General features: G+C 39.5%; 2 protein-coding genes across 4 annotated transcripts in view; one reads left to right on the top strand and one right to left on the bottom strand.

Annotated features, from left to right (window-relative positions):
* The window catches only part of LOC109430795 (G-protein coupled receptor dmsr-1), a 505,508-nt gene that overhangs the window by 154,448 nt on the left and 324,553 nt on the right, over nt 1-26,507 (bottom strand). The window lies entirely within an intron of this gene.
* LOC109430814 (acidic mammalian chitinase) lies at nt 383-17,002 on the top strand. Its single transcript, XM_029866276.2, has 7 exons — nt 383-605; nt 677-835; nt 919-1,013; nt 2,691-2,816; nt 2,937-3,064; nt 12,869-12,977; nt 16,383-17,002. Exons 1-7 carry the CDS (start codon nt 548-550, stop codon nt 16,830-16,832), a joined length of 1,125 nt encoding a protein of 374 aa, XP_029722136.2. The 5' UTR covers nt 383-547; the 3' UTR covers nt 16,833-17,002.

Genomic DNA, 26,507 nt, shown 5'->3' with positions numbered 1-26,507 from the left:
TTATGGTCACCTCAACGTTTAGAAGCTCCTTGTACAGGAATTTCTATTTAGTCCCATGGGCAATTAGTATGATCAATTTTACCCCGCTGATCAAGTTCACCTCGGTTAACGACTAGAGAAATTGCTAAAATCGTATTTTATTGAAATTTAAATATTGTTGGCGTATTAAAATTTAGTAATTGAAAATGATATGATCAAGGAGCTATTGCAATTGATTCTCTCAGCTCTCCAGCTGAAGTTCCTCACCACGAACTTTTCAATAGAGGCCAATGTGGACACATAAGTAATAATTTTCTGTTCTATCTGCTTCAGTTTCGCTGATGGGGAAAGTTCGTTTACCGAATATACCAACGTCTTAGACACCAACGGACTTGTTTGCATGATGCAGTTGAGTCAACACCACCAAAAAACATATTATGTATACCGTTCGAAAACATTTGTCACACTTCATAGGAAATTAGTTTCTTCCTCAGTTTCGTTCAAGCAGTTGTGTTTATTGCATCTCAGTTTTACATTAAGCCAATTTTCATAAATCATTGGACGGAAGATGTTAATAATTGCTTGTCTACTGACTGCGTTCGTTTTCTACCAAGTTGAGGCTCAAAGTAACATGATTCAGGAAAATAGCTAATTAATTAAGAATATGTTTGATACATATTTCATTTGTTCCCGCCAGACATTGTGTGCTACTATGATAGCCATGCTGCAAGCTATCCCACCCCGGTGCCACCGGATGCTCTGAGTGCGGCAAAGTGTACCCACTACACCTACATCGGGATCGGATTAACTACAAAAGGAGAAATTCGGCTTTTGAACGAAAGCTTTGACACAGAAAGTAATCCCATTTTGTTCCAACCTACCTATGTTGTACCGTTGTTTCCTATACTTCTGACGAAACTGAAACATTTTCCATTTCAGCTGGTTTCTTGTTTTTCCAAAACCTTCGCACAGCCAACTCAAAATTGATGATCCTGCTTGGGGGAATGTACGAAAGCAGTGCCACATTTTCAACGGTAAATATTTTTTTGTAATCTCTTTTTCAAGTGGTTTCCAAATTGTTTTGCAAGTGTTCTTCGGAAAATGGTGTGTTTCTATCCAGGTTTCTATGAAACTTTTTGTCTTAAAACCTGCTTGCAAATGCTGAAAACTGTTTTCATCAATTTTGTGATTCTCCGCTCTCCATCCTCGGTCACACCCTATGCCTCGTCAGATCATGCTCCACCTGGCCCAACCCATCATGCTCTCTGGGTTTGTTCCTAGGGGCAAGACACTGTGCAAACGAGAGCAACTCTGGGAGATTGTAAGTTACTCTTTTATCGATGATCGACGAAATTTGTTGAAAGACATCCATAAAACTACAATTTTTATTCAGCACATGCCTAGGGGCAAGACAGATCTAACGAGAGCAAATCTGTGTTCGAGGTGTTGTTCAGAATTCCTCACAGTTCCTCAGAATTTCTCCCATTTATGACAAAGTGTGATCTGGCACCAATGTCAAACTGCAAAGTGTTGCATGTGCTGAATAATAAAAATGCAGTTTCAGGGATGTCTTTCAACAAATTTCATCGATCATCGATGAAAAGAGTAACTCAGAATCTCCCAAAGTTGCTCTTGTTTGCACAGTGTGTTGCCTCTAGGCACATGCAACACTTTGCAGTTTGACATTGGTGCCAGATCACACTTTGGCATAAATAGGAGAAATTCTGAGGAACTGTGAGGAATTCTGAACAACACCTTGAACACAGATTTGCTCTCGTTAGATCTGTCTTGCCCCTACACTGAATTTTGTTGTAGAAACTACCGATTCCAAAGTAAAATTACTAGCCGTACCTATGATTCTCAACCGACAGCTATTTCCTGTTAATTCCACTAAATCACTGTCAATTTAACTAGCAGTGCTGTTAACATTACTAATAATAATCTAAATTTAACAGCTGGGCATTGTTTTTAAACCATATCGTGTTGTAAGATGCGTGTCCAGCAAAAATTGACAATGTTTTGATGCTGAGGCGACTACGCTTTTAGTCAAATTTACTGCAATGCATTGTTACTTCAATCATATTTCAGTGAACTCAACAGATTTTGTTGTCGGTTGAGAATCATAGGTATGGTTAGTTATTTTACTATGGAATCGGTAATTTGCACAATAAAATTTATTTCAGTGTAGGGTAATTTTTTTTGGAACAAAGCTTTTTGAAATCCTTTTAGCGTTCAAAAAACAGGGCCAATTTGTAGTGCGAGTAATTGCGTTCCCGTATTTAAAATTTAGTATAGGAAAACGTAATTTAGGTTCAATTCCAGATTGAGTTTAAATAAGGGCGAAAGTAACATGAGCGAGTTCTCTTCATCGACTCTCTCTTCTACAAATTAAAGTGACAAGATGCAAGTATGGTTGCACTTTTTGGTCATAAATCACTAGGTTGCGATGCAAGCCTATCAAACAATATTGCTATATAACGGTTGAATAAACCGCTCTTAAGCTTGATTTGAAAAAAAAGAGCTGAATAAACTGTAATCCAGCTATCATTGTTACTTAGGTTTTAGCATTATTATATATGCATAACATCACATCTGATTTAGCAATATTGATTCTACCAGTTTGAGAAGTACTGCTCTAGACATCCCATCGGAAGAAAAACAAAAAAGAAAAGATTCTAACAGCTCGTTTACCCTCGATTCGTTTTCCATAGGCTGTAGCCTCCTACCCGGATACCCTCATCAATAATATAGCCCTGTTTCTGACCCGCCACAACTTCGACGGCATCGACATTGACTGGCGCTATCCGGCCAGCCGGGGTGGTCAATCATCCGACAAGGTAAGCATGTTGTTTTCCGTCCGTCCGACCCACATAACAGCGCATCAGTTTTGATGGTGCGGGATCCATGGGTCGTTGAGCGCAAAATTCGTCTCCCCTTGCTCGGTTGCTTGCTTGCAGGTCAATTTCCAGAAGTTCATCATCCGACTTCGTGCCAGGCTCAACATGATAAATAAGCTGTTGGCGGTTTCCGTTTCGCCGAACAAGTCCGTGTTTTCCAATGCTTATGATAGCACCACGCTGAGCTTGTAAGTATAATGGCGATGGGTTGTTGGTTGAGGTAGACAATTTTGCGTAATGTAAATTAGATCTTAAGAAAAATGGTGGATGCACTACACGTTGTCAGTTCGCAATTCCATCTTACTTTCCATATAATTTTTCATGCTGTCCATATCCTATCTACAAGAAACTGACTAGTGTGTTCCAATCACAGAGAGATTACCCTTTGAAATTCGGCGTACAAGTTAAGGTGCCATCAGGCTGTTTGTCATAATGCCAAATATTTGCCATTGAAGTTCGACATTTCTGGAGCTCGATTTGAATAGGTCGTATGTGCTTTTGTCGATTAAAAATTCGATCAGTTGGATTCGCTTATTGTAGCGAAAACCGTTGAAATTGAACAAAGTTGATACATACAGCAGAATCCTCACAAAATAAGCTTTTCGTTCCATCATTAAAAGCCTCAAAAATATCTTCCTTATTGCTACAATAACTAAAATAAACTGATCGAATTTTATATCGACAAAAGCACATACGACCTTTTCAAATCGAGCTCCAGATTTATCCGAGGTTACGTATACGATTCACGTTGTGTTGGTCATAGTGGTTTCTGCTTTTAGTAGTGTTGCGTGTACGTACACGCTTCATTACACGAACACCACTTGAGTTACTGGTTGAAAATAGTAAACAAAGATCAGCTGTTCCCAGCAAAATCAAATGCGCATATTTTCAACCAGTAGATTTGCATTAGTGTTCGTGACACCGCGCTGCGAAACCACTATTAGTTGGGTTTGTTTGGCCAAATATTTGTCACGTCTAATTGAGTTGTCCAAAAAATGTCTCACGAAACCTAATGCAAGCCTATCCATATACGTGAGAACAAAAGATGTTTACAAAGTTCTTACAGATAGATTAACACGGGAAATCTGAACACAAACCACTACCACACAGGAATTTGGATTGGTCAATGGGGCAAATCTACACTGAAAAAACAGGCTGACCAAATCGAGGGTCAAATTAGAACACTTTTACCACTTGATTTTGGTAGACCATGGTAGCGGCGTCATGGTCGCAATTTTTTCCGCAGTCAAGTTCGCAGATTGTGAACAATCCTCGGTACTCACTTTACGTAATTTATGTTTAGTCCCTTACTGTCAGAGCTGTCAGATCAGTGTAACACGCTAAATAAAATTTACACAAAAGGCAATTTACACGGAAAAAAATACACGGTTATGAATATTTATTGGGTACCGGACTGGACACCGAAAATTTGATCGTTTTCTTTGATACATCGAGGTCTTGAAATTAGTCTATGATGGTAGCCTTAAACCTTACTCAATGGTTAGGTTTACTATGCGTATGGTGAACAGCATATTGATTAAAATATGATAAATTTCCAAATGACACTCTAAACATATACAGATTTTTTATATTTTTTGTAGTGAATATAAAACCTTAAACAAAGCTGCATATGAAAATCTTAGGTATAAGCTGTAACACGAAAAAAAAAATGAAAAAGTTTCATCAAGTACATATTGAGATATAATGTTTTAAAAATGTATTCAAAAAATTTATAAGTTTTACTAAAAGCTCTATAACGTTCAGAAAACTTATTCGATCTCGCTCAAAATTTTACCAATGGAGCTTTAATATATGTGTAGTTTGCAGAACGTATCCTCAAAAATAGGACAGAACACCGAAGTTACATGGAGGAGTGGGAATAGAGAAAGCCAAATTGATCATATAGTTAAAGCAGTATGTAGCGATGTGAGGATTAGGTTTATCCAAGGGTATTGGAGTATAGTAAGTACTGATCATCGACTCATAGTAATGGATGTGAAGCTGATCGATACTGTTTAAGCAAAAAGAACAAAACAAACTCACAAAGTATTATACGCAAATGCTCTTAAATATGATGTTATTAGAGAAAAGTGTCATGATGAGCTTAAAAAACATAAGCTAGTTGAAGAGTCAAATTTAGATGAGTGTTACGACGGGATCGCGAAAAAAATGAGAATTTCAGCAACGACTGCTTTGAGGACTTCAAAGATGCCATTGACGCCAAAAAGGAAAAGCGCATTGAACCGACTGAATAAAGCGTTGAAATTGTACAGAAAAAGGCCTTACATGATAACATACAAACATAAAGTAGAGAACAGGAAAGAAGAATATCAAAAAGCAATCAAACTACACGAGGAAAAAGTTATCAAAAATTTCTACAATGATTTAAATGACTTTGATGTTGGAGTGAGGATAAGGAAATCGTTTATGTTCTTGAAAAATTATGTTAAAAGGAAGTCATTTAAAAAAGCCGAGGTTACCACAAAAGTTTGGAATGATATATTAAAACAAAGTGCAGGGCCAGATATACAACTAGTAGAGCAACAGGATTTTTGTCCATTAACAGAGCCACCCACAGAAGAACAGATGAAACGAATAGTGCAAATGTCTTGTAACGGAAAATCACCAGGGGCAGATGGAGTTCGAATGGAACATGTTAAATTTGCTGATGAAGAAACATTCCAAAAGTTAGTACATATATGGAGAAGAATCTGGTTAGAAAATAGAATGCCCATAGAAATGACGAATTCGATACAAGTGCCTATACCCAAGATTTGTAATCCTAAATCGGCAGATGATTTTAGAAGAATTAGTTTATGTAACGTAGTTTACAAGCCGTATGCTAAGTGGTTAAGAGACAGACTAAAGGAATTTACCGGAGATCCGGGATTACATCAAGCTGCGTTTACCGAAGGGCGATCAACAGATGATCATGTGTTCGTAGCAAAAAGGGTGATGGATGAATACTGGAACGCAGGGAAGACTTTGTTTGTAGCATCGGTAGATATAAAGAAAGCTTTCGATAATGTGAGCTTGACAAAACTAAGGGACATTTTGAGAGATCTGGATGTTCCTACTCACATTATCGATAGGGTGCTTATTTGTGTAAAAGAGGATAGAGCTAAGATCAAATGGCAGGGACAGTACTCAGAGACAGTGAAGCGAGGAAAAGGGATAAAACAAGGGTGTCCGTTATCGCCATTTTTATTCAATCTAGTAATACAAAGTGTTTTGAAAAAAGTAGTAGAAAGGGTTCCAAACCTGACTCTTTTGGAAATTGGAGTATTTGTAATACCAATTTTATTGGCTTTCGCGGACGACATCCTTATTATGGCAGAGGACCAGGGTAAAATGGAAGAAATCATTACAGCGCTAGAAGAAGTTTTACGAGAGGTAGGTTTAAAAATCAATAACCAGAAAAGTCAAATCCTAATAAGAATACCAAATGCCATAAATCCACCTCCAAAAACGATTGTTCTAAATGGAAAGAATTATGCAACTTGTGAATCTCTCAGATATCTAGGAGTTAATCTAACTAGTACATTGAACAGGCCAGCTACCACTAGACAGAGATCGATTAATGCGGTTAAATCTGCCAAAAGTGTTGTACAATTTTGTAAAACATTTAAGCCTTCATGGGAAATCGGTAAAATTATTTATAAAACTGTCATCGCTCCAGCCATGCAATATGGTACAAAAGTGTCTACTATCACAAAACGAAGTCGCTTGCAATTAGCAAAATATGAGAAGCTTATTTTAAAGGATATATGGAATAACTGTAGAGACAAGAAGAGAAGGTTTAACATCAAAAAAGAACTGAATGGGAAAACCATTAATAGAAGAGTCAGGGTAGCCAGAATTAATTATTACGGTCATGTGATAAGAAGGCCCAATATGCATCCGTTAAAATCAGCGTATAAATTCAAATTTTGCTTCAAAAAGGAAGGCAGACCTAGTTTTACTTGGAAGGATTCATTGCGGCAGGATCTTAGGAGATACCGAGGGATGACACGACAAGATTGGAAAGAGTTAGCAAACGATAGAGAGAAACTAAAAAAGAAAGCAGAAGAAATTTACAAAGACAGCTGTAGTGAAATTTCAAGCGGAGAGGAAAGTGTGTAGAAAACACAGAAAAGAGACGTTAATCTAGACAGTATTTCAATTGTAAGAACATCTACACGACCAGTTTCAATAAATAGTCAGAATAAGGAAACATACTGTTAAAAGTTCCACTCATTATTGTTTGAAGATACTTAATATAGGATTATTCACTAATCATGGAAAGAAAGTATATGAAGCTACTGCGTCATGGTACAGGAATCAAAATCCCAAGACATGTGAGCGTACCTTTATTATCGGTTTATATCAGCAAAGGTAAGTCATTATTGAACGGTAAAATATTGTTGTAATTTGATGACATATATCTATTTATTCCTTTCACTGTTTATTTGACATAGCTTTTTACAATTTCCATTTTTATATTGTGGGGAGAACACTCACACACACCCACACATACACACGGGGAGGGGTAGCCTAAGGGAGTTAAAAGAACTGATGACCGGACTCAAGTTCGTGGAGTAGCCAGCCTTTTGTCATGAGATAGCAACTTTTGTTGACTACCGAAGGGATTCAGCAATTTTAACTCACCCTGCTACAACAAACCATCACGTAGATAATTCCCTACCGGAATTATTCTGCAGTCATAGGTAATCCTTGCGCTGATGGTGGGTACACATTTATCATCATCATCATTAATGGAGCTTTAATATATGTGTTATAATTATTCAAAATTTCAGCATTTTTGATTGACGTATAAAAAAGTTATAAGCATTTAAATGAAAACATATTTTGACCAAAAAATTGCTGTACGGACAATTGTTTGATACACTGTATGTTCGCCTTGATGAAGGTCTCGAATTCTAAATCCGATGGCCGAGCCGGTGGCCTGTTAGACAGAATAATTAATGGGTACATCATTGGTCGAGTTGCTGCGGGTTTTAGTATAGAAAGATTGTCTTTGTTGGTTTTAAAAATAGCCAAAAATGTATGAAAAACTTAATTAATTAAATAAGGTAATTACCCCCAGTTTTATAAAACAAAATTTAACTCCATAGCAAATTGGGTTTTTAAATTAAAAAAAATGTATCGATTTTTTGATTTTATACGAAAGAGCACCTTTTTCTGAGCCACTATGATTTTTTTCAGATTTTTAGAACTTTATTTTGGTACCTAAAATCAATTTCAAAGAGATTTTTTGAAATCACCTTTTGACAGCTGGGTAGCTGATTGACAGCTCCACTCAGTACAAAATGCGACGAGGGGTGATTCGACAAATCGCTCCCATACGAACTTCAAATTGATTTTTAAATAGGTTCCCGAGCACCAAAATTCATGAAAATTTGGATTTCGGCTCAGTTTTGCATGCAGATTCAGAATATGGATTTATTTCAACACCGCTAAAGAAGCCAATCATCATGAAACTACGTCGCAAATAATTTGTTGGAAGAATGACGGTGATAATCACCGAAGTCGATAACTCATGGAAACAGTATAACGTATAACTGAACATGAACTGAATATGAGAATAGTTGTAGGTAAACATGAACATGGTTCAGATAACGACGAAAACGCACTCAAGACAACCATATTAAATAGTATTCATTACTATTGGCATGGTTGTCAAACCATGGTAATTGTAAGGAAAACATAGTAGTCATCACTGAAAACATGGTCACTGTTACTATTTTTAGGCATGGTAATTGCATTGCTAACTGGACTGCGACAGAGTGCGGAATCTTAAATAAAAGTGCGATATTGCGTCAAATCGTTCCGGTGTCTTCACCGCACCTAGGGGCAAGACACTGTGCAAACGAGAGCAACTCTGATGAATTCTGAGTTACTCTTTTTATCGATGATCGACGAAATTTGTTGAAAGACATCCCCAAAAATGCAATTTTCATTCAGCACACGCAACACTTTGCAGTTTGACATTGGTGCCAGATCGCACTTTGACATAAATGGGAGAAATTCTGAGGAGCTGTGAGGAATTCTGAAAAACATTTCGAGCACAGATTTTCTCTCGTTAGATCTGTCCTGCCCCTAGCACCGCACTTATTCATCATGAGCTAATGAATAAGTGCGGTGAAGACACCGAAACGATCTGACACCAAATCGCACTTTTATTTGAGATTCCGCACTTCCTCGTCGCACTTTTAACTGCGCAATGCGCAATATTAATAATGGTTGAATGGTTCAATGCAGGGATGGCATTCCGCACTGAAAATGTGCACAGTGCAGCTCATTTTCATATTAAAACCACACTGAAAGGCGGCTTGCAGTAATGACAAGCATAAAAATGTTTTTAAATTTACCATGGTAAAACATGATCATCGACCCACCAACGCTTCTTGTGTGCGTTTTGTTTCTTCTCACATCAACCGGTTCGATAGCCGAGTGGTAGCGTGCGAGCCTGGTGATGTCAAGGTTCTTGGTTCGAATCCGGTTGCCAACAGAAACTTTTTTTAATTGAAAATCGAGTCCATGGTAAAATTGAAAACATATTTCTGTTGAATTGAAACGAAACGCAGTCTGCACAAATTTAGTGGCGTTGTGTATTTAAATTGACCCTCGGAATAGTAATTTTCACCGCAAGCCGCCGTTCAGTGCGCGCACACTTGCACTCACACTGAGGAGCATGCCATCCCTGGCAATAGTGGTTTCACAGCGCGGTGTCACGAACACTAATGCAAATCTACTGGTTGAAAATATGCCCATTTGATTTTGCCGGGACCAGCTGATTTTTGTTTACTATTTTCAACCAGTAACTCAGGTAGTGTACGTGTAATGCAACGTGTACGTACACGCAATACCACTAAAAGCAGAAACCACTATGTACCATGAAATTTATTTCAGTGTAGGGGCAAGACACTGCAAACGAGAGCAACTCTGGGAGATTCTGAGTTACTCGTTTTATCGATGATCGACGAAATTGGTTGAAAGACATCCCTAAAACTGCATTTTTTTATTCAGCACATGCAACACTTTGCAGTTTGACATTGGTGCCAGATCACACTTTGGCATAAATGGGAGAAATTCTGAGGAGCTGTCAGGAATTCTGAACAACACCTCGAACACAGATTTGCTCTCGTTAGATCTGTCTTGCCCCTAGGGGCAAATGCATTTGGATCAGTTGTTAGTTGCCCCAACGATTCGCTAATCGGGGCGCAGTCGTGACCCAACCAGCGAATCCGGTCCGTATATATGCCTCAACTTTGGGACATATCAGAGTTTTTTTTTTAATTTCAAAATTCATTTTTTTCTCGAAAATCTTCAAGGAATTGTTTTTTGAAATTTGGACAAGAAACTCCATCAATCCATTCATTTCTTTCAGGATTCAGCTGATTTTTATTTTCAGAAATGCTTTCTCGGATATTGCAAAGATATGTTAGAATGCCTCATTGCCTAGGATTTTTAGATTGCTTCATGGAAGGTATTATAAAATTTAATTTGAGATATTAGTTTAAAAATGATTAACTGGAAGATATTACTGAGAAATTCCAGGAGAAAATTCTAGGAAATATCCTTGAAGCACAGACTCTGTCTGTGCTTGAAGGATTTCCTGGAAAATCTTCTGAAGAGTTTTATTTTTTGCAAAGAGAAACAATCTTCAGAGTAATTTCCGGAGAGGTTTTTGAAAGAAGTTTGACGAGAAATTTCAGGAGAAATATTGGAGAAAGTTTTGGTAGAATCGTCGGAGGAATTCCCGGAATAAGGTTTTTTACAAAAATTATTGAAGACAGCTGATTACCACAGACAAACAGACGTAACACTTGGAGAAAATTCATCAAAAACTTTTGCCCGGTGTCTTTTTTATGAGCACACTGCCACGTGTTGGTAGTACCGCGCGTGACACTGTTGAATATGATGGATTTCGATTTGAAGTTTGTCTGACACGCACACTAATACACAAATTGCCTGTAATTTTCGTTTGCATCATTCAGTAACGTGTACAGTGGCAAACGTCAAAGCGATCGGACACTAGCGCCTCTGGTGTAACGGTCGCGGAAATCAAATGTAATTTGAATCGATCGTTAAATGCACGTGCCAAGCCGTTTTGAAGAGTGTTACGTCTGTTTGTCTGTGCTATTACGAATGCCTGGAGGAATTTTCGAAGAATGTATTGCTAGAATTCTTGGATTGTTTTTTTTTACTGAAGAATGTTTAGGTAATCAATGCTTATTTTTTTTAATATCTTGTGGGGGGAATTCTTGAAAGACCTTCTGGAAGAATTTGGACTAATCCCTTGAACGAATCGTCGGAGAACTTTATAGAGGAGCCATCGCAGAAGCTTCTGAAGAATTCTCTAACAGAGTATTTGGAAGAATCCACGAATCAATTCCAAGGAATCTTTAGATTAGTCTTTGGAGTACTTTCTGTAGCAAGCCTTCAAGGGCTCTTTACTGAAAATTATAAAGGTATCCTTGGAGGAATATCTGGATGAATTCTCGAATAAACTTCTGAAGGTGACATTTTTAGTGGAACTCTCGGACCAAAGGTTTGTGATTCTACGAAAGGAATTTTGGAGGATTCCTTGAAGAAATGTATAAAGTGCAGGGAATTTTGGAGAATCGCTCCTGATGGGGTGAGTAAATATTGCAGCATCGCGTTCGCTACACTGAAATAATTTTTGTTGTGGAAACTACCGATTCCATAGTAAAATTACTAACTGTTGCTATGATTCTCAACCGACAACAAAATCAGTTAAGGTAACTGAAATATGCTTGAAATTACAATGCATTGTAGTAAATTCAACTAAAAGCGTAGTCGTCTCAACAACAAAACATTGTTAATTTTTCCTGGACACGCATTTTACAACACAGTATGGTTAAAAATACAATGCTCATTTGTTAAATTAAGATTATTTTTAGTAATGTTAACTGCACTGCTAGTTAAGTTAACAGTGTTTTAGTAGAACTAACTTGAAATTATTGTCGGTTGAAACCGTACCTATGATTGTACGTTTAGTAATTTTACTATGGAATCGGTAGTTTCCACAACAAAATTTATATCAGTGTATGCACTACGGTGGAGATGCGAGAGAATCGTTATTAGACCGGTTCATGTCATAGTTGGGAAAGGATGGAAGTTCATTAATTGTATTTTACTACAGACTAAAGTGTCTCGAGTATACCAAAGTGGAGAATCCTTGTCGTTTTGACAGGTCTCCTGCTCGATTGGAACTATGGGGATGACACTAGATCGACTGTTCCAATTTTGACGTTTCTCCTCTTTGTTTTATCCAGGCTCGTTACTACAGACTACACATCAAAGACATTAGCAGTAAACAATAAACATCAAAGAAATTCTTGGAAAAAATCTTGATAAATTCCTGAAGCCTGTAGATTAAAGGAATTAGTTAATTAAATTAAAGGAAGAAGTTTTCTGAGCGTTTTCTCGAGCAAACCCGTGTTTAGTATCGCTGTATTGCTGTATTGACTCAATATGGCATCCTAGAGATGAATTTCATAAGAGAAACTTTCACGATTATTCTTATTTCCATCAAATTTACAACGACTTATTAAAAGTAACCTTTTAGAAGCTTTTCTTGATTTGCAGGATTTTAATTCTAAAATTACTCGGAAGTAGGGTATATGCTCCCTTTATCAGCCTTCCCAAAACAAAAGACTGAAGCGCTGTTTGTTTTGTTTATTATTATTTTTTTGAAGTGAACAACAAAAAAAAATGGATTAACCTTAGATCGGAGTAACTTCCCTAGCTCCTATACCTTTGTTTATCGTCATACTCTTACATATTTACTCACTGTATCAAATCTCTGGTTGAAATCTGTTGAAATGCATCATTACAATAACCATCAATATTTGATTACCATTGATTGAACCTTAATCCCACATATTCATCGTAGCGGATAATCGAAATATCTACAAACATAACCCTGTTTTTTTTTAATTTGTTATATTTTCCGATTGAATCAGATACGCCGACATGATCAACGTGTATGCATTCAACTTTACCGAAGGGGCGGAAACATGGACCAATAATATAGCTGCGCTGTATTCCGACAACACGAGCCCTATGAGCGTGGTAAGTTTTACGTGGTCAATGAGCTCACGGTTTGATCGGTTTAGTAGTTTATCAATTTTGGATATTTTATGTCATTTATTTGGTACTATTAATATTGAGAAAATATCCTACTCAGTAACTGAGTTGGACTACCTCAGAAATCGAAAAGACTTTTGTTTTCCAATTCAGTTACTGTTAACCCTTTATAAGGCCGAGAGAACCAGGCACGGAATCCACTCGTTCTACATTGGAATATAAAGTACATGTGGTGTAATGAACAAAAACGTTTTTATTTTCAAAAAATTCGATGGTCGATTTTGTATGAAAAAAATGGTCTAAATTTCAACTTTTTGTCAACAAAGTTTAAAATGTTGTTATTTTGTGATGCGTTAATCAATCATGCTGATTTTTTGACAGGTTATTGCCCTAATATTCATGAGTTACTTGTGTGGATTTAAACTCGATTGGTCAATTATTTTGGACGTTATGGCAACTTTAGTTCATGTCCATTTATTATAGTACATTTTTTCAAAAGGCTGAGTTTCTAATAATAATGAAGCAATCAAGTTGAAATTTTGTCCACAAGTAAAAGGAACATAGGCCTTTCATTCCCCATCATTCGATTTTCAATTCGCTCACCATAACAGAATTTCGAGCTTATAAACCTTCATGCACTCAAAAATGGATGTTTTTGGAGAGACATTTTGTTCTAAAAAAGCCCATTCATATTTGTTATGGCTCAAAAAAATCACGAGTGTTCACAAAGGCCTAATGTGTCCATCAGTTAAAACAGAAGTTTTAAAAATTTTCTAAACGAACAGAAAAAAATATGTGTATAAGGTGGCAATATAGTTGCCACTGCCTTATAAAGGGTTAAAAGTGGGACCACTCATTGCAGTCTCAGTACTAAAAAAAACAAATAGCTTTCGCCGAAAGAGAGATGAAAAAAGAACCTTACGGGGCGGCCTCTGCTGTACATAGTAGCGTCTCCATTCCACTCGGTCCATGGCTGTTTGTCGCAGATCGTCCTCCAGTTGGTCGATCCACCTAGCTCGCTGCGCTCCACGTCATCTTATACCGGCCGGATGACTCTCGAGAACCATTTTAGTCGGGTTGCTATCCGACATCCTGATGACGTGACCCGCCCACCGTAGCCTCCCGATTTTCGCGGTGTGGACGATGGTTGGTTCTCTCAGCAGCTGATGCAGCTCGTGGTTCATTCGCCATTTTCCAAGTCCCGTCTTCCATCTGCACTCCGCCGTAGATGGTACGAAAACTCCAAGGGCGCGTTGGTGCTCTGCACGTAGGGTCCTTGTTTCGTGCCCATAGAGGACGACCGGTCTAATCAGCGTTTTGTAGATAGTTAACTTTGTGATACGGCGAACTTTATTCGATCGTAGAGTTCTGCGGAGTCCAAAATAAGCACGATTTCCTGCCACAATGCGTCTCTGAATTTCTCTGCTGGTGTCGTCGGCGGTCACCAGTGAGCCCAAGTACACGAATTCTTCAACCGCCTCGATTTCATCGCCGTCGATATGAATTCGGGGTGGTAGGCGCGGTGATTTCTCCCTGGAGCCTTGCCATCATGTACTTTGTCTTCGACACATTAATGACTAATCCGATTCGCCTGGCTTCACTCTTTAATCGGATGTACGTTTCCGCCATCGTCTCAAATTTACGAGCTATAATATCAATATCATCAGCAAAACCAAGCAACTGAACGGACTTCGTGAAAATCGTTCCACTCGTGTTTATCCCCGCTCTCCTTATAACACCTTCTAACGCAATGTTGAACAGCAAGCACGAAAGACCATCACCTTGCCGCAACCCTCTGCGAGATTCGCAGGAACTCGAGGGTGTCCCTGATACTCGAACTACGCACATCACTCGATCCATCGTCGCCCTGATCAATCGTATCAGTTTATCCGGGAATCCGTATTCGTGCATAATCTGCCATAGCTGTTCTCGATCGATTGTATCATACGCCGATTTGAAATCGATGAACAAGTGATGTGTGGGCACGTTGTATTCGCGGCATTTCTGCAACACCTGGCGGATGGCGAACATCTGGTCCGTTGTAGCACGTTCACCCATAAATCCAGCCTGATATTGCCCCACGAACTCTCCTGCAATCGGTGATAGACGGCGGCATAAAATTTGAGAGAGTATCTCGTAGGCAGCGTTCAGTAGTGTGATCGCGCGGTAGTTCCCGCTATCCAACTTGTCGCCCTTTTTGTAGATGGGACACACGATACCTTCCATTCATTCCTCCGGTAATACTTCCTCCTCCCAAATCTTGGTAATGACCCAGTGTAGTGCTGTCACCAGTGCTTCTCCACCGTATTTTAGAAGCTCGCTTGGTAGTTGATCTGCTCCAGCGGCTTTGTTGTTTTTCAACCGGCCAACCTCCTCCTCAATCTCTTGTAGGTGAGGGGCCGGAAGTCTTTCATCCTGTGCACATACTCCTAGATCTGTTACCACGCCACCTTCGGTACTTGCAACGTCGCCATTGAGGTGCTCATCGTAATGCTGCCGCCACCTCTCGACCACCTCACACTCGCTCGTGAGAATATTCCCGTGATTATCTCGGCCCATGTCGGCTTGTGGTACAAAGCCTCTTCGCGAGCGGTAAAAAAAGGAGCGTTCATGGGGGCTGTCCATTAATTACGTAAGGGAATTTTTACGATTTTTCGACACCCCCCCCCCCCCCTTGTAAGATTTTTTGTATGACAACCCAAAAATTGTTGTATGGCGCGTAACATTTCTCATACCCCCCCTCCCCCCATAAAGCCATACGTAATTAATGGACAGCCCCATGGTGTAGTGTCGGAGTCAGTTTCGCTTTTTGTTCCGCTGAATCGTTACTTGTTCTGTGGCTTAGTTGGTGTAAGCGCTGGTCTCGTGTATATGGAGTCATTGGTTCTAATACCTCTACAAAGTTAGGAGTCCCCACCTCCCACCAGGGTCGTGCAATTTCGAAAGGAAAACAAGCACAAGGAAGGAAGCACAAGCAATGCGACCGGGTGGGAGACTACCGAGTGCTACGATGAGTGGAAAAGTTTTTTTTAACGACCGAGTCATTAGAAAAATGTATGAAACACTTGAAGTGACTCATTCAAATGTTGCATGAAAGTGTATTATTGAAATGAAATTGTACGCCCCTGCCTCCCACTCCGCATTTATTATTACTTATGAAAGCATCGCTAAATCAGAGGCCTCTCATTATTTAAGTGTTGCATGAACATTTCCTCCCTGTATACCAGGTTTACAATAAAAGTAATTTAGCCATACTCTTCTATCAAAATCCAATAAGCAACCCTCATATCCAAAGATACATATTGCCTATCACCGTTCACAGTAGGGCTTCTCTAGTAGAAAATCCATCATCAAACAAACCCGATTTTTTCTATCTCATTCGCTTTTCAGAATTCATCAATCGTCGATTGGATTTCCACTAAGGTGCGGAAAAGTAAGCTGAACATTGTAGTGGCCACGTACGCCCGCACATACACGCTGGCCAGGCCAACCCGCACAATCGTGGCATCGCCAATCAGTGGACCGGGCCCGGTTGGATCAAACAGCCAAAAAGCGGGCTATTTAGCGCAGTACGAACTATGTCCGTTGGTGGAAAATTACGCAACGGTGGCCGACGACGGCACCAAAACCGTCTACTACACCAAGGATCTGAGCTGGATCAGTTCCGAGACCGGCGACACTCTTGCCCAAAAGTACTCCTACGCGGTGATAAACGGCCTTGGCGGGGTGGCCATCTATACGCTCGATTGGGACGATTGGAAGAACGACTGTGGGATGGGAGCGTTCCCGTCCGTTACCGTGGCCCAGGATTATTTGTACTCCGGTACAAACGAAGCTTAAAATTATCGATTTCACTATACACATGGATCGGATGCGGATGATGATGGCGATTTAGCCTACCCACCCACGCATTTTAGCAATAGGTGGAAAAGTGCGGGTGGTTTTATTGGCGAGCTACTTGGCGATATAATGGTAACGACAAATAAATCAAGGAATTTCAATCTTAAGTGCATTTTTTGATAATCGAATCATATGTCCTATTAATTCGCCTTGACGGAGGCTCTCTGAGAGAATTGCGCTGTGCGTGAAAACAATTTTTTTTAACATGGGAAAGGATAGGAGCTGCATTTTCAAATGCTTCTAAAATATTTTAGGGACCTCAGAGTGAAAAAAGTGTTAATGTTTTGCAATATACTTTCAATTAGCTACACTATAACTGGTTTTGGACAAAAAGTTTTTAAATCACAATGTTATGTCTATAATATAGCGCATCAAAATCTCATTCGATAACATTAAGAACGTTTTGCTTAAAAAAATTTCTATAAAGAATTAGAAGCATTTGAAAATGCAGCTCCTATCCTTTCCCATGTTAAAAAAAATGTTTTCACGCACAGCCAATTATCTCAGAGAGCCTCCGTCAAGGCGAATAGACACTAGGGGCAAAACAGATCTAACAAGAGCAAATCTACTGTTTCCGAAACCCAAAAACCGTTACAGAAACCGAAAATGAAAGATTACGAACTGATTGACTTTTAGCACGAAGCAACGGACAAGAGTTGGAATTTAAAATGTATAAACCCTAGACCAGCAGGGTAAACTGGCACAACTAGCCAATGAGGCATGTCGTATGAAGCTTGAGGTCCTAGGACTGTGCGAAGTCCGTTGACCGAACTTTGGAGAACACAGATTGGCGTCGGGTCATATTCTGTTATACTCTGGCCTACGAGGTGAACACGCTCCTCGCCACCGTGGAGTTGGTTTCCTGCTCAGCGCTCACACCCACGTTGCGCTCATGAAGTGGGATCCTATTAATGAGAGCATAATTGTATCCAGATTCAGCACACAGACGGGTTCGAAACCTTACCATGATCCAATGTTACGCACCAACCGATACTGTCGAAATGCAAGACAAAGAGAGCTTTTACAGTCAACAGAATGCTGGACAAGATTTCGCAAGGTTATATCATGATCCTTATGGGCGACTTCAACGCAAAGGTCGGTATCGACAACTCGGACTATGAACCGTGATGTGGGACGCCATGGTCTCGGAAAAATGAGCGAAAACAGAGAGCTGTCTACAGAGTTTTGTGGCAACAATGACATGGTGAATGGGGGATCGCTCTTTCCTCGTCGACCAGTGCACAAAGTGACATGGGTTTCCCGCGACATTGCGTCCGACCATCATTTCCTAATCGGCGAGATCCGACTGCGCATTGCCAGGATCCAGCGACAGGAGGAGAAAATCGGGCGCCGGTTCAACGCACGCCGACTGGAAGACGCTGCGGTGAAAAGATCCTTCGTCGAGGAGCTAGAGAACCGTGCTGCGGATATTCCAGCAGGTGGAAGCGTAGAAGATCAATGGAGCGCCATCAAGAACGCCTTCATCGCCACCGGCGAAAATAATTTGGGTGAGCTACGCACCCGGAGAAAGCAGTGGATCACAGATGATACCTGGAGGAAGATAGAGGTAGGAAGGAACGACAAATCCGCGATAGAGCGAGCAAAAACACGAGGAGCCAAAGCCGTAGCCCGTCAGCGCTATTCGGCTCTCGAGAAGGAAGTGAAACGCTCATGTAGGCGGGACAAAAAAGCGTGGGCGGACTCCCTATCCAACGAAACCGAGAAAGCCGCAAACACCGGCGACAACCGTCTCCTTCTCTACGATGTTTACGTCGCCTTAGTGGGACTAAGATTAATGTTACGATGCCCATGAAATACACGTCTGGGCAGTTACTGACCGACCCGGCTGAAACGCTGGTTCGAGCACTTTGGAAACCTTTTTCAAGTGTCGGTCCCGCCATCAAAACCCAGCATAATACGCCAAGGGTTCGACGCATTACCCGGGTCAACATCGAAGCTCCATCAGTGCAGGAGATGCTCAAAGCTGACCCTGTAAAGCTATGTTCTTTTAGAATCTGGAATGACAAAATCACGTATATCTTAGGGATGGAATAACAAACATAAAAGGTGAAGCCCTCAAAACAAAGGTTATTTATTGTACTTTCATGGAAAAATATCATTGAAATTATTTATTTTTATTTTTCACACATTTTCTCCCTTTTTCAGTGTTGACCTCTCTAAAAATTTGCACATTTTAGCAACAACGCCTTCCGCACGTTTGTTCAACAATCAGGTCATCTATGCAGTGTCCTGAGTGCCTTGACTAGTCTGACTAGGATTCCGAAGAAAAATTGCCAAACTTTTTTTTATTGCGAAATGAGGGGCAATTCAGTGAATTAAGAAAACGCGAAATTTGAGTGTTTTTCCGTTGATAAACACTACCCATCTGTGACGATACCACTGAACGTCTCCGGCTGTCATGGCAGCTCATCAAAGTAGGTAAAACCTCTACATTAGACATGTTCACATTTTAGAAAATGTCTTGAATCCCATCGGTCAAGTAAGTATCATAATACTCATGCCGAAATGAACTTCTGGTCAAATTTTCAGCATGATTGATACAAATTTCGATGTGCTTCAAGTCGATTTGGTAATTTCAGGCTTTTCTACAGTTTAAAAAATCATAACTATTGAACGGAAAGACATACAATAATTAACTATAAAGTTCGAAATCAAAGCTTATCATATTCCACAAAAGTCGTCCATACATACTTGTACAATTCCTGCAAGTTTTGTCGGTAATAAATTGAGTTTTGTTCTAAGTGGTACCGAAAAATCTGTTATCTTGGAGTCAAAATGAACATGTCTACTCTACATATCCCTTCAAGGAGGGATTCCCTTGTGTGCGTTTTTGAAAAGCAGCACGCGATTCTTGAGGCTGTCATCCTTGTATGAATTCAAGCATAACTTTTCAATCCGACGTAACTCGAGAATGTAAACAAATCCGGGTTTACTGCTGCATGCATGATTCATAAAGCAAATTGAAGAATCCACATCACTGTTTGATGATTTATTGCTTAATTTGTTTAACTAAGCATATTTTTCGAAACGACGTATCTATTTTTTTTTATGTTTACAATTTTACTGACAGATACACCGTTTTGATATATGAGAAAACCAAACGACGTATCTAGCCAAAATCAAAAGTAACAGATACACCAAACAGACACCATACAAAAGCGACGTATCTGGCATGACGTATCTCTAACCAACCCGGTGTATGTGTATTTTTGTCAAAATTCCTTGTGAAAATGATATGGAATGAGTAGGTTTTGTTTCTTCCGATATTTTCTCAGATCAGTGAAAAAGTTAGATACGTCGATTTGAAAAATTATGCTTGAATTGGTTCTCATCATCTTGTTGCGAAAAAACCATGCCCAGAGTTCGAACTTCTTGCCAAATCTTCAAATTCAAAGCAGATTTATCAATGAACCCAAGCTTTTTTCTTCCAAGGACACTTCCTCATGTCATGGTTAACAACATCTGTGCACATAACACATAATGGTTTTGACGATATTAACATTTTTCGCGACTGTCGTACCTGACCACGCTAAATTTTCAACGTGTTTGTGCAAGATTTTTTTCCTCCTCTTGTCTTCAATCTGAAATAACTTTTCACTCGTTGCAAGAAAATCGATGAAACTTTCACCATTTAAAGATGATTAGTGTATGATCAGAGTGCTGCAAAAGAATGATGATTATGTTCATTGAGAGCGCCACTAGAAAATGTGACATGGTTCCGGATTCTAAGTGAACATAGCTTTAGTATCCGCACAACTACTGCATCAATTATTCTGCAACATATGGGAAACCGCGACATTTCCGACTGACGGATGCAAGGCGTCTTAGTACAGGTCCTCAAAAGGGGTGACCTGACTGTATGCGATAATTTGCGGGGCATCATGTTACTGTGTATCGTTCTCGAAGTCCTCTGCAAAGTGATCCTTAGCCGGATACAGGAGAAGATTGACGCAACTCTCCGACGGCAGCAAGCAGGATTCTGTGCCAGACGATCCCGTGTGGACCATATTGTCACGCTCCGTATCATCCTGGAGCAAATCAATGAATTCCAAGAGTCTCTCTACCTGGTGTTCATTGATTACGAAAAAGTTTTCGACCGTCTCAATTACGAAAACATGTAAGAAGCCCTAAGGCGCAAGGGTCTCCCTGAGAAAATCATCGGCCTCATTGAAGCACAGTACAGGGCATTTTCGTGCAGAGTACTGCACAACGGTGTTTAGTGCGATCCCATCCGAGTCGTTGCTGGAGTGAGGTACATCCTTACCTCCTTACTATCACCGCCAGTGTTCGTCATCGTAATCGACGAGATTCTGGTAGGTGCGATTGACCGTGAACCAAATCGTGGATTGCTGTGGCAGCCCATTAAATACCATGGAGCACCTAAATGACTTGGATGATGACGTTGCTCTCCTGGCTCAACGGCGCTCTGATATGCAGAGCAAGCTCGAAGATCTTGCCAATCGCTCCTCAGCGGCAGGTCAACGTCAACAAGACCAAATCGTTGTATGTAAACACGGTCAACCCTTCCAGCTTTACGGTAGCTGGGCAATCAGTGGATAATGTTGAAAGCTTCCAATATCTTGGTAGCCAAATGGCGGCCGATAGCGCCACCAAGATCGACATAAGTTCACGGATCAAAAAGGCGAGGGCTGCTTTTTCGAGTTTAAGAAATGTATTATCGTCGCACCACCAAATCGAAGTCGTCGCTAGAAGCACATGCGAAGTTGCAGCTGCGAAGTAAATTTGAATCTAATTTTTCTGTTGCGCATCATTAAGCTAATTAAGAGCAACAATATGCACTAATCCAAAATGAGTTGCGACATTTCTAAGTAGGTTAAAAATCAATTTTCGCACGTTCGGTCACTTCGTATTTCGACCAAAAGCATAATATGGAAAAACAACCAGATTAGTCGACGCACCAAAATCTGTGTATAGGTATCTAATCTAAAAAAATATCGTAGATACTGTGCAGTGAATATTGTAAGGAAGGGAAACGGATTTTTGTCAACCCGTTTCTGATTCTAGCAATGGCTATGAACTAACATGAATGCACATGAGTTGTATATGTAGACAAGAGGGAGAAAGTACATAGAAAGATACAAAGTAGGAGGAAAGAGACGGGCCAGGGATTGAAGCCAGGACCTTCTGCATATGAATCAGAAGCGGTAGCCATTAGACCACCAAGCCGTCTTCAAAGATGTTCAAATATATTCCTTATAGCTCAAAGCGATTAACAACCCACTACAATTACTTCGTAGCAAATGCAAAACATCGGCAATCTTTATTTTGTCGATCATTGAAAGCGTTTTGTGCTTGCTTTTGGTCCGGGTGGTTTCATAAACATCTATATTTTCACTTCACCGACTAAAAATGGGTGAAAATAATTATTTCTCGCATTGGTCATATATGTATCTTGCAAAATGTATCAGTTTTGCTCTAAATGTAAAACAAATTGAAAACATTTCCTTTTTGATTCAAATCTAAACATGATTTTAAAAAACAATGCGCACGCCCCTTGTGCTGCTGTCACTTCACCCAACTAGCGAATCGAATTCGCTGGTTGGGTGGAGGTTGTGGCTCAACGAGCGGGTTTCGACTGTACCTCGTGATTAGCTGCAAAGATCTGGTGACTCTACGAACATAAACCATCACACAAAAGACATTCTCAAGGGAGTCTGTCCGAACTGCAACTTGAGAATTTTTACTCCAAGAACTACACAAACAAATTTCCTATGTATTTTTACGAAGTTCTGCAGGAGATACTCTTCTAGGGATCCAGGGATTGTATCATTTATTTGTTTTAGAATTATTCCATTCGCCGGATGTGGTAGGTAGGGTACTGTACCATTTGGGCAGGTGTACCTATTTTGGGCACTTGCCGCTATAACTAAGTCAATTTCAAACCGATTGATTTGAATTTTTGTACAGAGTTAGATACTGTACGTGCCTAACTCTATGCAAATCAATCGGTTTGAAATTGACTTAGTTATAGCGGAAAGTGCCCAAAATAGGTACACCTGCCCAAATGGTACAAGACCCTACTACAAATGAACTCGGTTTCCGATTTTCATAAATAGAAAAACTCGTCACATTGAAGTGCTTTTAATTGTTTTTAGTTAAATATAATATTAAAATATCATTGGGAGAAAAAACATAAGTTACCTAATATCCCTGTCCTCCTGTCCATATGCCTCCTAGCTGTGGCAATGCCGTCTATTCGAGAACTATCCAACTAATTGAAAATTTGCGGCATCTTTCTGCATTCTTAACAAATTATATAATTATCTCTACATACTTTCCAATCCACAGTACAAAATGCAGGCAAGGCACGACTACTCTACTCTTTTGCCATTCTCAGCTGAAAAGCCACTGCACAATGAGTTTACCAAATTGGCCAATCCTAGCCTAGAGGCAGCAAACCGAAAAGACTAAATATAGAAAGGGGCCAAAACCACAATCCACTGACTCTCCGGTATGCTGTGGATCCATTCCGCAAACATTTAGATCAGTGGTGCTCATCCTGCGGCCCGCGGGCCGCATGCGGCCCTCCAAGCCTTGAGATGCGGCCCGCGGAGTACTTTTCAACGTACCTAAATTTTTGAACGATTTTATGGAATAACTCGTTCAGTTGCTTAAGAAATCGAATAAAAAAGTTTATCTGATCAATTTTTACAGTGTTAAACACAAATGAAATGTTAAAAATACAAAAAGAACAATCCGTTCCGGTAAGATTCGAACTCACGACTCCGAAATATTCCGGCGTCGTATAGCTAAGCCACAAAACCAGTCACGAAAAAAATAGTTCTGTTGCCACGGTGCCACTATAGCTGAAATATCTCAAACAACTTTAGAAGAAATTCCTGGAGCAACAAAATATATTCTGAAAACTTCAAACTAGATTCCAGAATCAATTGCAGCAACGCCTGAGGAAAATCTGAACATTAATCTTGAAGCAACTTAAAAAGATATTTTTTTAAGAAACTATTAGAAATAATTGTAAAGAATCTCTAGCAGAATAAATCCGGAGCATCTTTAGGATAAATTTCAATAGCATTATAGGAGCATTCCTGGAGGCACTTTGGGAAATATTTATGAAACATTCTGGTTTATGTTGAAGTTCATAGAAAACTTCAAGATATTTTTAAAAGACTTTAATAAAAATCTTCAGCTGCAACTCCAGAAGAGACTTTTGGAAATACTTCACTAAAATCTTCGAAAAACTCCAGGAAAATTTCTAGAGAAGCTTCAGGAAATATCCGGAAGCTATTCTAGAAGAAATACTTGGAAAAGATTCATACAAAAATTCGTGAAGTAACTTAAAGAGCAATTCCAAGGGTAAATCCAAGAAAAGTTCTTGGAGGCGTTCGAAGGGGATTCTAGAAATACTAAAAGAAACTCCAAAAATTTTTCTGAATAAGCAATTTCAAGATAAGCTGTTAAAGAAATTGCTTGAAAATCTTCTGGACCAACTCCAGAATAAAGTGCGAAAGAAGATTCAGCATTTTTGGAGCGATTCAGAAGAAATTCATATAAAAGTTGCATGAGAAATTTCTGAAGTGCTTCATGGCAATCTAGCGACGGCTCCTAATTATTTATTTAAATTTCAATTTAAAACTCAATCATTTTTCAAAGGAAACCTATGAATCTAAATTGTGATTTGTTTTTCTAAAAATACAAAAAAAAAAAACTTAAAGTTCTGCTAAACATATTGTAGAACCACAGTTATTAGTCAATTTTTGTCACTTAACGAAAAATAAAAACTACATGAAGCAAGTTTGACCCTTACACAAGTTCTGAACGGTTTAGATTTTCAATAAATGTGTTGTAGAATATTTATTTTTGTTTTTTTTTTGTTCATCGATATTCTATGCGGCCCGCCGATCGATCCCGAATTGTAAATTTGGCCCGCGGTATCCTTCAGCCTGAGCACCACTGATTTAGATAGAGGTCAGGTACCCACATTCAACGAGCAGACTAATCGCTTCAAACGTAGTACCATTCCAACCGTAGCACAACCACCACCGGAGACAAACGCCTAGGATAATCGCTCGAGTGGCTTACTTGCTTGTAGCCACCCAGTGGTGTGGAATGTTGTCCATGGGATTTTAAAGAGATCAAGGATTTCCCCTCGCAGTCCCTTTACACGCCCGGCATCAGCGCCAGTTCAGATTCAGAATGGTGGAAACCCGAGAAGAATCGCCGATCAGAAAGATGGCAAATTATGTTTAAAAAGAAATTGCGATATAGCTTTGGACTTTTAAATGTTAAATATAATTTTCCAATTAATGCCAATCCCAGAAATTTAAAAATATTGGAACGGCTTGTCTAAATTACTAAGGCCTGAAGTTCACAGGGTCAAATATTTGACAAGGAAAGAACCCAAGAAAAAACATCAGTTTGGCACTAGGGGCAAGACAGATATAACGAGAGCAAATCTGTGTTCGAGGTGTTGTTCAGAATTCCTCATAGTTCCTCAGAATTTCTCCCATTTATGTGAAAGTTTGATCTAGCACCAATGTTAAACTGCAAAATGTTGCGTGTGCTGCATGATAATGGCAGTTTTAGGATGTCTTACAACAAATTTCGTCAATCATCGATAAAAAGAGTAACTCAGAATCTCTCTGAGTTGCTCTCGTGTGCACAGTGTCTTGCCCCTAGATTTGGCATTAATTAAAAATTCGATCTAGTCAAACAAGATGTTTGAGCATTGCTTTCTTTTTGGACAAATATTTGACCCTGTGTACTAACAGCTTAAGACACCATAACTTCAAATATTAACCCTGGAATACCTGATGATGTTGCACCATTGGCGTAGCTAGGGGGGGGTTCCAGGGATGCCTGGCACCCCCGAGAACAAGTTTTGCACCCCCTAGAATTTTTCCTTAACAGTTGCCTAAAATTTAAAACTTAATACAATAATACTGATATTGTTAAATGGCACATTTGAACAAACCTTAAGCACACTTTGGCGTTTTGAAAACATATTGGTAAACAAAAATCAACAGACTTCTCCATGGATTCCTTCAGAAATACCTCTATCTATTCATACAGTGATTTCTTTAGGCTTGCTGTATGGATTCCTCTCAATATTTCTTCAATAAACTTCCCTTAGGATTATCCAGGCAGTCAAGATGGGGTTGCAAATACTAGAAATTGCTGTAAAGATTGGTCTAGCGATTTCTCATAAGATTTATTTTAAAATCCTTACTTTGGTACTTGGGATTCCTTCAGGAAATACTGGTGGTATTGTTCAAGACAATCTTCCTGAGATCCTTTCAGAAGTTCCTTCAGTGATTGTTCCAGAAATTTCTTCAGAGATTTTATTCAGAGATTCTTCCTGAAATTTCTCATAGAATTCCTCCAGGAGCTTATATTGGCCTTTCTCCGAGAACTGTTGCTAGGATTCCTCAAGCAACTTCTACTGCGATTCTTCCAGAAATTTCTCTTAGAACTCCTCCAACAATGCTCACTGTGGTACCTTCAGTTTTTCTACTAGGGAAGTTCTTCCGGAAAATCTCCCCGGGAATTTTCCAAAAATCCCATCGGTGATTCCAGAGATTTCTTCAAGGATTTATCCAGGACTTCCTCCAGAGA

The sequence above is a fragment of the Aedes albopictus genome, chromosome 2 (assembly GCF_035046485.1).
Source record: "Aedes albopictus strain Foshan chromosome 2, AalbF5, whole genome shotgun sequence".
NCBI classification, from domain to species: domain Eukaryota; kingdom Metazoa; phylum Arthropoda; class Insecta; order Diptera; family Culicidae; genus Aedes; species Aedes albopictus.
Note: the sequence above shows the minus strand (reverse complement) of the source record. Positions and strands in the feature narration are given on the sequence as shown.